This window comes from Bufo bufo, chromosome 2 (genome assembly GCF_905171765.1).
Source record: "Bufo bufo chromosome 2, aBufBuf1.1, whole genome shotgun sequence".
In the NCBI taxonomy this organism is placed as follows: Eukaryota; Metazoa; Chordata; class Amphibia; order Anura; family Bufonidae; genus Bufo; species Bufo bufo.
In genome coordinates, this window is record NC_053390.1 from 511,762,849 (window position 1) to 511,776,824 (window position 13,976).

The window sequence follows — 13,976 nt, forward strand, 5'->3', positions numbered from 1 at the left end:
AAAGCTGGCATTTCATGACAGCATTAACCCAAGCTAAACAGGAGAGATCATTGTTAGAACTCAAGTTGGGAATAATCGCAGGCAAAAACTTTCAGCTGTATTCAATGCATCACGATTTCTAACAGTGATATCTTCTCATGTACTGAAGATGCTGTTGTTGCCAGCTTTCAAACAATACAAAGCCCATATGTCTATCTGCTGCCAAACCAGAGATATGAGCAGTTAAAGCAGCTGCCTCCTCCCTGTCAGTCTGGAGAAGAATGAGGGAGCAGTTGCAGAGCTGACAGGCTGCAGGAGGAGAGAAAAAACTAAAAAATATATAGAAACATGGTATTATCATCATTGCACTGACCACATAATAGAATTGTTATTTTTACCACACAGTGAACACCGTAAATAAATTCTACCAAATAATGTTAAAATTGCTGTTTTCTTTAATCTTTTTCCCTAAAAATAAAATAAGTTATTTACTACACTGTTATGTAAATAAATGCAAATGTACTTTTTTTTCTTGAATCCAATTGACATATCCTTTTATAAAAAAATAAAAAAAAGTTATCATGACTACTAGTGTACTTTTTTTGCAGTATACATTTACAAAAATGTGATCTGGTATGGCAATACGCTCTGATTTGTGTATTCTTTCGAAAGCTGACGATTTGTTACAAAAAGTGAAGTGTTACTTACAATTGAATTCTAGACATCACAAAGATTGCCAGACAGATATCGCTGCCATCTTCTCTTCGGTAAGGGAAAGGATGTATCCGAAGCATTTTGGAAGGCTCTAGCAAGACAGCTGATTACTGAAGGATTTCTCCAAGAGTTGTCTGGTCGAACCAAATTTGCAACTACCTGTGGCCTTGCATCCAAGGTAATGTGAAATGATTTGCAGTTCACTCTGCTTCCATGGTTAGCTAATTATATTGCTACTTTTAATTGAAAGGGTCCTTATACACATGAATTTTATATCAATGTAAAAAAAACATCAGAATAACCTGAAAGCAGTTTTTTTTTGCACAAGTTGTTTTTTTTCCACTTGTCTAAAAGATAATTTCTAAAAACTGCAGGAAAAAAAATGCTTGTGTTTCATGCCTTATGTAATTCCTTTAAACTTTCAGCTAACATCTGGAGCTGGTGTTTTTACAGCAAAAAAAAAAAGCTAAAGTGCAGAGAGGTGCCTACAAGTAATAAAGGGGTTGTCAAGTTTATATAAAGTTTTTCTATTTTTATAGAGCAGGTTGTTACGGATGCGACAATACCAAATATGGCTACTTTTTTTTTTTGTTTGTTTCAGTGTTACATAATAAAGCATTTTTGAAAAAAAAAAGATTTTTTTTGTGTCTCCAGCCATATTTTTTTTTATTTTTTGGCTTTTTTGGGCGACTGTCTTATATAGGGGCTCTTTTTTTTTCCGGTATGAGATGACGGTTTGATTGGTACAATTTTAGGGTGCATATGACTTTTTGATCGCTTGGTATTACACTTTGTGATGTAAGGTGTCAAAAAATGGCTTTTTTGACAGTTTTTATTTTATTTTTATTACGGTGTTCACCTGAGGGGTTAGGTCGTGTGATATTTTTATAGAGCAGGTTGTTACAGACGCGGCCATACCTAATATTAGGTATGAGTGTATTGCGTTCGGATGAAACATCTGAAGTCGATTCGCATAAAGTTTTGTTTTAATACTGTACCAAGCAGGAGCTCCGTACAGTATTAGAATGTATTGGCTCCGATGAGCTGAAGTTATTGCTTCGCAAAGTCTCGCAAGACTTCGCACAATAACTTCATAAATTCATTTGTACTTTAAGAAAAAAACATTTCCCCAACTCTGGTTCGGTTTCAAGGTACTACTTTGCGAGACTTTGCGAAGCAATAACTTCGGCTCATCAGAGCCAATACATTCTAATACTGTACGGAGCTCCTGCTCCGTACAGTATTAGAACGAAGTTTTATGCGAATTAACTTTGGATGTTTCATCCGAAGTCAATTCGCTCATCCCTACCCAATATGTATACTTTTTTTTATTTAAGTTTTACATAATACCAGCATTTTTTAAATAAAAAAAACATGTTTTAGTGTCTACATATACTGAGAGCCATAGTGGGTTTTTTTGTTGTTTTTTTTGGGCGATTATCTTTTCTTATTTTTTGCGGGATGAGATGACTTATTGGTATGATTTTGGGGTGCGTATGACTTTTTGATCGCTTGGTATTACACTGAGGGGTTAGATCGTGTGATATTTTTATACAGCAGGTCGTTACGGACGTGGCAATACCTAATATCTATACTTTTTTTTATTTATTTAAGTTTTACACAATAAAAGCATTTTTGAAACAAAAAAAAAATCATGTTTTAGTGTCTCTATATTCTGAGAGCGATAGTCTTTTTAAATTTTTTGCCCGATTGTTTTATGTAGGGGCTCATTTTTTGCGGGATGAGGCGACTGTTTTATTGGTACTATTTTGGGGGGCATACGCCTTTTTGATCGCTTGGTGTTGCACTTTTTGTGACGTAAGATGACAAAAAAGATGGTTTTAGCACAGTTTTTATTTTATTTTTTCTACGGCATTCAGATGAGGGGGTGAATCATGTGATATTTTTGTAGAGCTGGTTGTTACAGACACGGCAATACCCAATGTCCTTTTTCTTTCTTTTTTCTATTTTTATTTATTTATTTATTTATTTTACAATTTTATGTGTTTTATTTGGGAATTTTTTTATTTTTTTTTAACTTTTTTTTTTTTTTACTTTATTTTTGTCCCACTCTGGAAATTCAACTTCTGGGGTCTCATCCCCTCTGCAATGCATTACAATACAATCTGTATTGTAATGCATTGGCTGTCAGCTTTTATGCCTAAGCTCTGGATCTCACAGGCTTCCGTAGAAGGCAAGCTTGCCTCCTCTACCATCGTTTCCCTGCCACTGCAGTGCGGGGACATGAGGAAGCGGAGGGCACCCGTACCCTCTGCATGCCACGGTCACCTTTGACCGCGGAGTACAAGGGGTTAACGAACCGTCATCTGTGTTTTCACCGATGCCGGCGTATGCAGCAGGGGCCTGGCTGTCAGTGACTATACAGAGCTGGTCTTTAAGTCACATACACCAGCGCCGTACATGTATGGCGTGGGTCCTTAAGGGGTTAAAGGGCATCTGTCAGAAGATTTGTACCTATGAAACTTGCTGACCTGTTGCATGTGCGCTTGTCAGCTGAAGACATCCGTATTGGTCCCATATTCATACAGTATGTGTCTGCATTGCTGAAAAAAATGATGTTTAAAGGGAACCTGTCACATCCCAAGCCGCCAGCAGTACCTGCGTGTAGCAAGCAGCGTGTTTCTGATGATGCCTTTCTTCCTGAATGCTGAAGCAGCAAAAGTACGGAAAACTTTGTTTTATCCCCTAACCGGCGCGCTTCTCCACAGATACTTGAAGTCAAGGAGGCAGCGGCTTCCTTGCTTCAAGTCACGTTAACCATGCCCCCTTCACTGTGACTGACAGCACTTATGCAGAGAGTTCGGCTGCCTTTGCCAAACAGCCGGCTGTCAGTCACAGCAAAGGGGCATGGAAGGGGGCGTAGTTACCGTGACTTGAAGTAAGGAGGCCGCTGCCTCCTTGACTTCAAGTATCTGTGGAGAAGCGTGTCGGGCAAAGGATAAGACAACGTTTTCAGTACTTTTGTTGCATCTGCCTTCAGGAAGAAAGGCATCATCAGAAACACACTGCTGGCTACACGCAGGTACTGCTAGCGGCTCGGGATGGTTTTGGGAGGTGACAGGTTCCCTTTAAATATAAGCAAATGAGCAATGTGGGCATTGCCATTACACCTAGAGGCTCTGCTTTCTCTGCAACTGCCGCTTCCTCTGCGCTTTAATTGACAGAGCAGGCAGTGTAAACGTCATCATGCCTGGCACTGTCAATCAAGATGCAGAGGAAGCGGCAGTTTCAGAGAAAAAAGAGCCTCTAGGAGTAACGGCAATGCCCACATTGCTTCTAGAAGCTCATTTGCATATAATAAAACATAATTTTTCTCAGCAATGCAGGCACATATGAACATGGGACCAACACAGATGTCTGCAGCTGCCAAGTGTACATGTAATAGGTCAGCCAGTTTCATAGGTACAAGTCTGTTGACAGATGCCCTTTTAATGATTTATTGTTTTTCTTGTAAAATGAAGAAAGGGTGATGATTTGAATTTTTGATTCTTTAGTCTTTTTGTTATTATATTTAAAAAAAAATATAATAATGTTTAGCTTTATTTTTAGCTACCTTAGGGAACTTGAACATGCAGTCTTTGCTTATACCATAGACTGCAATCTACAGTCAGGTCCATAAATATTGGGACATCGACACAATTCTAACATTTTTGGCTCTACACGAAACCACAATGGATTTGAAATTAAACAAACTAGATGTTCTTTAACTGCAGACTGTCAGCTTTAATTTGAGGGCATTTACATCCAAATCAGGTGAACGGTGCAGGAATTACAACAGTTTGAATATGTGCCTCCGACTTGTTAAGGGACCAAAAGTAATGGGACATTTGGCTTCTCAGCTGTTCCATGGCCAGGTGTGTGTTATTCCCTCATTATCCCAATTACAATGAGCAGATAAAAGGTCCAGAGTTCATTTCCAGTCTGCTATTTGCATTTGGAATCTGTTGCTGTCAACTCTCAAGATGAGATCCAAAGAGCTGTCACTATCAGTGAAGCAAGCCATCATTAGGCTGAAAAAACAAAACAAACCCATCAGAGAGATAGCAAAAACATTAGGCGTGGCCAAAACAACTGTTTGGAACATTCTTAAAAAGAAGGAACGCACCGGTGAGCTCAGCAACACCAAAAGACCTGGAAGACCACGGAAAACAACTGTGGTGGATGACCGAAGAATTCTTTCCTTGGTGAAGAAAACACCCTTCACAACAGTTGGCCAGATCAAGAACACTCTCCAGGAGGTAGGTGTATGTGTGTCAAAGTCAACAATCATGAGAAGACTTCACCAGAGTGAATACAGAGGGTTCAACACAAGATGGAAACCATTGGTGAGCCTCAAAAACAGGAAGGCCAGATTGGAGTTTGCCAAACGACATCTAAAAAAGCCATCACAGTTCTGGAACAGCTTCCTATGGACAGATGAGACCAAGATCAACTTGTACCAGAGTGATGGGAAGAGAAGAGTATGGAGAAGGAAAGGAACTGCTCATGATCCTAAGCATACCACCTCATCAGTGAAGCATGGTGGTGGTAGTGTCATGGCGTGGGCATGTACGGCTGCCAATGGAACTGCTTCTCTTGTATTTATTGATGATGTGACTGCTGACAAAAGCAGCAGGATGGATTCTGAAGTGTTTCGGGCAATATTTTCTGCTCATATTCAGCCAAATGCTTCAGAACTCATTGGATGGCGCTTCACAGTGCAGATGGACAATGACCCAAAGCATACTGCAAAAGCAACCAAAGAGTTTTTTAAGGGAAAGAAGTGGAATGTTATGCAATGGCCAAGTCAATCACCGGACCTGAATCCGATTGAGCATGAATTTCACTTGGTGAAGACAAAACTGAAGGGAAAATGCCCCAAGAACAAGCAGGAACTAAAGACAGTTGCAGTCGAGGCCTGGCAGAGCATCACCAGGGATGAAACTCAGAGTCTGGTGATGTCTATGCATTCCAGACTTCAGGCTGTAATTGACTGCAAAGGATTTGCAACCAAGTATTAAAAAGTGAAAGTTTGATTTATGATTATTATTCTGTCCCATTACTTTTGGTTCCCTAACAAGTGGGAGGCACATATGCAAACTGTTGTAATTCCTACACCGTTCACCTGATTTGGATGTAAATACCCTCAAATTACAGCTGACAGTCTGCAGTTAAAGCACATCTTGTTCGTTTCATTTCAAATCCATTGTGGTGGTGTATAGAGCCAAAAAATTTAAAATTGTGTCTATGTCCTAATATTTATGGACCTGACTGTATATATATATTTTTTTTTATCAAATAGTTTTTTATTATGTTTAACCAATTATACATACTTGAAAGTACCACATGTAAAAATAAAGGGGAAAAAAACTACCCAACAAAGTATAAACCTCCCCAACCATCCATCGCAGATGTGCACCAAAGTTCCGGATGCTTCAAGTGCATCAATCATTTGGCACCAAGGCAGACCTTTATCTCTCAGTCCAATTCTCAGCTCCCCCATTTAGACTAATACATCAATTATATACTAACTACCTATATATAATATATATATATATATATATATATATATATATATATTTAGTCTTCACAATGTTGGACTTCATCAGAACATGCAGCGGGGCATCCACCTCCAAGCCCCTACCTCCACTCAGTATTCCATGCAGTATGATATAATCTTTCTGTCAGAAAGGGTAAATTATATTTTGCTATCCATAAATCCCAAATATCATGACATTTCTGCATCTTCCCCCTTACTGCAATCCATAGTAGTCAGGGCTTAATAGGATGTTTACTATGGTAGGCCTCTGAGCCTTCAGAAGGCTCCAGGCTGCCATAGTAACCCAACAGCTCCTGACATCTCGACAGGGGGGCTTTTGTTCATCAGAGGGAGTCCCCTCCCTCTAAATTGCCACTTATATGAGAGGTTATATGTTTGTGACCGCAGTTGTCTCAGATTATGGACACTGCTGGTGGATGTCTGCTGTGTAAAACAGGCTATGGCTGGCTGTGGCAGATGCTCAGGTCATTAGTAGAAGTCGTATTTAAAGATCCTATCCACCATACATGTATGGTGGATGTCACCAAAGGGTTAATGTTGCATTTAGAAAGCAAATTAAGACAATCAGTTCCAAGCTGCCCATGGCTTATATACAGTGCCTTGCAAAAGTATTCACCCCCCTTGATTTTTTTCGTGTTTTGTTAAATTACAGCCTTAGGTTCAATGTTTTGTTAATCTGAATTTTATGTGATGGATCAGAACACAATAGTCTAAGTTGGTGAAGTAAATGAGAAAAATATATTTAAAAAAAAACTATTGTTTAGATATAGAAAACTGGCATGTGCGTATTTATTCACCCCCTTTGTTTGGAAGCCCATAAAAAGCTCTGGTGCAACCAATTTCCTTCAGAAGTCACATAATTAGTGAAATGATGTCTACTTGTGTGCATTCTAAGTGTCACATGATCTATCATTACATATACACACCTTTTTTGAAAGGCCCAAGAGGCTGCAACACCTAAGCAAGAGGCATCACTAACCAAACACTGCCATGAAGACCAAGGAACTCTCCAAACAAGTAAGGGACAATGTTGTTGAAAAGTAAAAGTCAGGGTTAGGTTATAAAAAAAATATCCATATCTTTGATGATCCCCAGGAGCACCATCAAATCTATCATAACCAAATGGAAAGAACATGGCACAACAGCAAACCTGCCAAGAGATGGCCGCCAACCAAAACTCATAGACCGAGCATTAATCAGAGGCAGCACAGAGACCTAAGGTAACCCTGGAGGAGCTGCAGAGTTCCACAGCAGACTGGAGTATCTGTACATAGGACGACAATAAGCCGTACGCTCCATAGAGTTGGGCTTTATGGCAGAGTGGCGAGAAGAAAGCCATTACTTTCAGCTAAAAACAAAAAGACATGTTGTGAGTTTGCGAAAAGGCATGTGGGAGACTCCCAAAATGTATGGAGGAAGGTGCTCTGGTCTGATGAGACTAAAATTGAACTTTTCGGCCAATTAAAGAAAACGCTATGTCTGGCGCAAAACCTGTACCACTCTGTGCATGATTTGAGGCTAGGACGGAGGTCCACCTTCCAGCAGGACAATGACCCCAAACACACTGCTAAAGCAACACTTGAGTGGTTTAAGGGGAAACATGTAAATGTGTTGGAATGACCTAGTCAAAGCCCAGATCTCAATCCAATAGAAAATCTGTGGTCAGACTTAAAGATTGCTGTTCACAAGCGCAAACCATCCAACTTGAAGGAGCTGGAGCAGTTTTGCAAGGAGGAATGGGCAAAATCCCAGCTCATAGAGACCTATCCAAAGCGACTTGGAGCTGTGATTGCCTCAAAAGGTGGCTCTACAAAGTATTGACTTTAGGGGGGTGAATAGTTATACTCATTGACTTTTTCTGTTATTTTGTCCTATTTGTTGTTTGCTTCACAATAAAAAATAAATAAAATCTTCAAAGTTGTGGGCATGTTCTGTAAATTAAATGTCAATCCTCAAACAATCCATGTTAATTCCACGTTGTGAGGCACTAAAACACAAAAAATGTCAAGGGGGATGAATACTTTTGCAAGTCACTGTACATTAAAAATGTGATATTTGCAATAGTGTTACATGTTAACAGATGAGTCACCCTTATCCTATGTGTTAAATGAGAACGTACAATATTTGGTGTAGAATTTCTGTAAATGACTGTATGTACTCCTGCAGGGAAGAAACTGGATGAGTAAAGCCAAGACTCAGTCATGTCCAAGTCTTATGTTGACACCAAATGAAGAGTTGTGTCCGCGAAGATTTGTTCTGCCAAGGTAATTCTTGTATCCCAACCTCACACAAACATATTGTTCTAAGCCAGTGGATGGAGTTGAGTGGATACTTACACAGACTACTGTCAGAACGGTGCAGAGAGGATGGAGGAGAAAAGCTGGAATATATCCAGTCTTTGTAGCTTCATAGCAGGTGCGAGTCTAAGGCTGCTTTCACAATACAATATATTGGTCAGTATGTGTAAACCAAAATCTGGAACAGATACAGATCTTTCCATTATACTTTTCTTCCTCTATAGGTTCCATTCCTGGGTTTGGCTTGCAAGTGCCAATCAAACATACTGACCAAAATACTGCAGTGCGAAAATTGCCAAACTTTGCTACAGGGAAGAACACACTTAAACTGAAATAATTATACATCATAACCAAAAAAAAGATGAGGACTGGAATTGCATTGTATTTTAACCTCTTAAGGACACAGGGCGTACAGGTACGCCCTGATGTCCTGGTACTTAAGGACACAGGGCGTACCTGTACGCCCTGTGTATTTCCGATCACCGCCGTGCGGATTACAGTGATCGGAACAAGGTGCCTGCTCAAATCATTGAGCAGGCACCTTGGCTAAATGCGCAGGGGGGTTCCCGTGACCCCCGGTGTCAGCAATCACCGCAAACCACAGGTCAATTCAGACCTGAGGTTTGCGGCTTTTACCTGGTGCGGCGGGTGGCGGTGCCATCGGGTCCCCATATGGCTGTAGGGGAGACCCGATGGCATGGAAGGCAGCGTGATGCCTTCCTGAGGCATTTGCGCTGCCTTCCTGTGACGAGCCTGTGAGATCCAGCCCCCTGGATCTCACAGGCCGGAAGCTGTATGAGTAATACTCACTGTATTACTCATACAGCCAATGCATTCCAATACATTAGTATTGGAATGCATTGTAAAGGATTAGACCCCCAAAAGTTGAAGTCCCAAATTGGGACAAAAAAAGAAAGTGAAAAAAAAAGTTTCAAAAATAAAGTTTCCCCCAAAAATTTTTAGTTTCAAGTAAAAATAAACAAAAATGTCATTTTCCCCAAATAAAGTTTAAAAAAGAATTGGTAAAAAATAGGGGGGAAAAAAAGTTGACATAATAGGTATCGCCGCGTCCGTATCGACCGGCTCTATAAGAATATAACATGACCTAACCCCTCAGATGAAAACCGTAAAAAAATTCAAATAAAAACTGTGCTAAATAAACCATCACAAAAAGTACAACAGCAAGCGATCAAAAAGGCGTTTGCCCACCAAAATAGTACCAATCTAACAGTCACCTCATCCCGCAAAAAACGAGCCCCTACTTGAGACAATCACCCAAAAAATAAAAAAAACTATGGCTCAGAACATGATTTTTTTTTTTGTTTCAAAAATATTGTTGTGTAAAACTTACATAAATAAATTAAAAAGTATACATATTCGGTATCGTCGCGTCCGTATCGACCGGCTCTATAAAAATATCACATGACCGGTGTAAAAAAAAGCCATTTTTGTCACCTTACATCACAAAAAGTGTGATAGCAAGCGATCAAAAAGTCATACGCACCCCAAAATCGTGCCAATCATCTCATCCCGCAAAAATCATACCCTACCCAAGATAATCGCCCAAAAACTGAAAAAACTATGGCTCTCAGACTATGAAACACTAAAACATTATTTTTTTTTTGTTTCAAAAATGAAATCATTGTGCAAAACTTAAATAAATAAAAAGTATACATATTAGGAATCGCCGCGTCCGTGACAACCTGGTCTATAAAAGTACCAGATAATCTAACCTGTCAGATGAATGTTGTAAATAACAAAAAATAAAAACGGTGCCAAAACAGCTATTTCTTGTTACCTTGCCTCACAAAAAGTGGAATATAGAGCAACCAAAAATCATATGTACCCTAAAAAAATACCAACAATACTGCCACCCTATCCCGTAGTTTCTAAAATGCTGTCACTTTTTTGGAGTTCCTACTCCATCAGGGGGGCTTCAAATGGGATATGGTGTCAAAAAACCAGTCCAGCAAAATCTGTATGGCATTCCTTTCCTTCTGCACCCTGCCGTGTGACCGTACAGCGGTTTACGACTACATATGGGGTGTTTCTGTAAACTACAGAATCAGAGCCATAAATACAGAGGTTTTTTTGGGGCTGTTAACCCTTGCTTTGTAACTGGAAAAAAATTATTAAAATGGAAAATCTGCCAAAAAAGTGAAATTTTGAAATTGTATCTCTATTTTCCATTAATTCTTGTGGAACACCTAAAGGGTTAACAAAGTTTGTAAAATCAGTTTTGAATACCTTGAGGGATGTAGTTTCTAGAATGGCATCATTTTTGGGTGGTTTCTATTATGTAAGCCTCGCAAAGTTCAGATCTAAACTGGTCCTTGAAAAGTGGGTTTTTGAAAATTTCTGAAAAATTGCAAGATTTGCTTCTAAACTTCTAAGCCTTGTAACATCCCCAAAAAATAAAATGTCATTCCCAAAATGATCCAAACATGAAGTAGACATATGGGGAATGTAAAGTAATAACTATTTTTGTAGGTATTACTATGTATTATAGAAGTAGAGAAATTGAAACTTGGAAATTTGCAAATTTTTCAAAATTTTTGGCAAATTTGCTATTTTTTTTATAAATAAAAATGATTTTTTTTTTACTCCATTTTACCAGTGTCATGAAGTACAATATGTGACGGAAAAAACAATCTCAGAATGGCCTGGATAAGTCAAAGCGTTTTAAAGTTATCACCACATACAGTGACACTGGTCAGATTTGCAAAAAATGGCCTGGTCCTGAAGGTGAAAATGAGCCCAGTCCTTAAGGAGTTAATGGGGTTTGCTGCTCAATTTATATTGATGGCCTATCACTGGAGCTTACTGCAGAAAGGCTAATTTGCAGGGGTTCTGGGTGTTTGGACCCCTGCCTCACCAAGTGCTATACAGTATAGTAATCATATGTTTAAAAGTAACTGTTCAGATATTGATGGCTTGTCCTGAGGATAGGCCATCAGTATAAAAGGACTGGAAAACTCCTTTAATACTGAAAGTATCAAAATCTTTTTTTCAACACCTACAAATGGAGAAGGGGGTGCTAAACCAATAGTGAAGAGATCAACAATTCTTTATGTTTGTATACAGGACTTTTTCTTACATATCAGATGATATTTGATCAGTAACCAGCTGATCAAAGCCCAAGAGAAAAGTAATAATGACTAGATTTAGTAGGAATTTGAACACTTTGTCCTTTATTCATTCACCTACTAGACCACTTAAAGGAGTTACCCTCCATAGACTATGTTCTAAAAGGAGGGACCCTACAGATGCCAGGGGTGTCCCTTTTTTATTACTGTAAGGACCAAGCATGCAAGATTTCACAGCTGGCAACGAGACACAGGCACCACTGTTTTCTAAATCGGTTGTTCCCCAGCAGTCAAATCACCCCACCCTAAAGAACATTAAAGTTCTAGAGTCGTCTTTGGGTCAGATGGAGGGACTGAAAATAAACAGATTGCCATTGCATTTATTCCTTATGTCTTTTTGAATAGTGTGCATCCACGTTCTCCAATGGTTAGGCAGCCATTACCAGATGTAGGATTGAAGAGACCTGAAGCTGGCGTTCAGGTTAGTTCCTTGCTTTCTATGTTTCTGTTCATCAGCATTGTTGGTACTGTTTCTGTCAGTTTATTTGCATTTACAGAAAGCCTCTTTGAAAAACAAGTTTTCATATCAAGAACCTGGAAAGCTTTCAAAATCACCAGAACTGCCGTCAACCAGGTATTGTTCAAAATATTTGCTTAGTTGGTGGTTACTTATTTATTTAAAAGTGCACCCTCTGTTACATTCTTTAATTGGTGGTTCCAGGGCTTATATATATGATGGCAGTGTCACTATGGAAATATATCACTAGGGAGGAAAAATAGGGGGCTTAGGATGGGTTCTTGTGATCAGTGGAGATCCTAGTAGTCAGACCCATTGTGGCAAATACCTACTTGTAGCAAAACACCTTTAAATTTAATAATGCAACATAAAATGATATTGATTAGTAAGGCTATTGGGGCTAATTTCTTTAGCATGGGGCACTGCTCATCCACTTTTGAGACTCTTGGCTCTCTAACTAGGGGAATGAACTGCATACAACTGCGCAAGGGTATATTAGGGCTGACGGCCATCTCCTCCCTCAACACTCTGGTCCGCTTTAATATGACATAAAGCCAAGAAAACGTTTGTTGAAATTATTAGATTGAAGTTGGTAACTTTGTGTTTAAAATGTATTGCTGCTTAGGATGAACAATTAAACCATTTTCATCTTGTGTATTTTTTTAAGCATGTTGAGACACATTTCACCACGCAAACCTTCCAAACCGCCAGAACCAGCTGTGTCACCAAGAGAAATGCAGCTGCAGGTGAGTTCAGATATGAGGCTTCCGCATTAGGTCCCTGGCTTAACTGGCCCTATATTGCAACATACACATTAAAGGGGTTGTCTCACTTCAGGAAGTGGCATTTATCATGTAAAGAAAGTTAATACAAGGCACTTACTAATGTATTGTGATTATCCATATTGCTTCCCTTGCTGGCTGGATTCATTTTTCCATCACATTGTGCACTGCTCATTTCCATGGATACTACCACCCTGTAATCCATTAGCGATGGTCATGCTTGCACACTGTAGCAAAAGTTGCTGGCCTCTATGATGGCCGGGACCACGGGAGTGTGCATAGGCTTGCTCTCTTTCCCATAGTGTGCAAGCACGGCCACCACTGCTGGATTGCATGGTGGTCGTAACCATGGAAACGAGCAGTGTATAATGTGATGGAAAAATGAATCAAGCCAGCAAATGAGGCAATATGGACAATCACCATACATTAGTAAGTGAGACAACCCCCTAAAGTGGCTAGCATATCTGTTTAGTTCAGTTGTTCAATGGACCTGAGGCTAGATAAAGCATTTTCTTCTGTTTTTCGCCATTTAATTGAATGATCATAACAAAAATGTGTTACTTAGGGCTTAGGCTACTTTCACACTTGCGGTAGCAGGGTCTGGCAGGCTGTACCGGTGGAGTAACAGACTGCCAGATACGTGCTAACACTAGCCACCCCGTGCTGCCGGTAGTCCGCTCTGGCCCCATTCACAATAATGGGCCGGAGGTCCGGCCGCAGCACAGCAACCATGCAGAGAGGTGGCCAGACAAAAACTACAGCATGCTGCGGTCTTTGTACAGCCGCCTCTCACCTTGTCTGCCGTGCTGTGGCCGGACCTCCGGACCACCCACATTATAGTGAAAGTGGCCGGCGCGGACTTCCGGCGGCACTATGGTCTAGTGTTAGCACGGATCCGGCAGGCTGTTCCCCCGCCAGAACAGCCTTTCCGGACCCTGCTGCCGCAAGTGTGAAAGTAGCCTTATTCAGGATACAGCTCAAACATGTAGACTTGTATTTATATGGACAGACAAGGAATAAGTTTAGAGGAAAACTAACACA

General features: G+C 40.0%; 1 protein-coding gene across 2 annotated transcripts in view; it reads left to right on the forward strand.

Annotated features, from left to right (window-relative positions):
• The window catches only part of WRN (WRN RecQ like helicase), a 230,960-nt gene that overhangs the window by 159,025 nt on the left and 57,959 nt on the right, over positions 1 to 13,976 (forward strand). For both annotated transcript variants that reach the window (XM_040417879.1, XM_040417880.1), the window contains 5 exons: positions 701 to 871; positions 8,420 to 8,517; positions 12,042 to 12,117; positions 12,194 to 12,270; positions 12,821 to 12,899. In XM_040417879.1, coding sequence (XP_040273813.1) covers positions 701 to 871; positions 8,420 to 8,517; positions 12,042 to 12,117; positions 12,194 to 12,270; positions 12,821 to 12,899 — 501 coding nt within the window. The remainder of the gene's footprint in view (positions 1 to 700; positions 872 to 8,419; positions 8,518 to 12,041; positions 12,118 to 12,193; positions 12,271 to 12,820; positions 12,900 to 13,976) is intronic.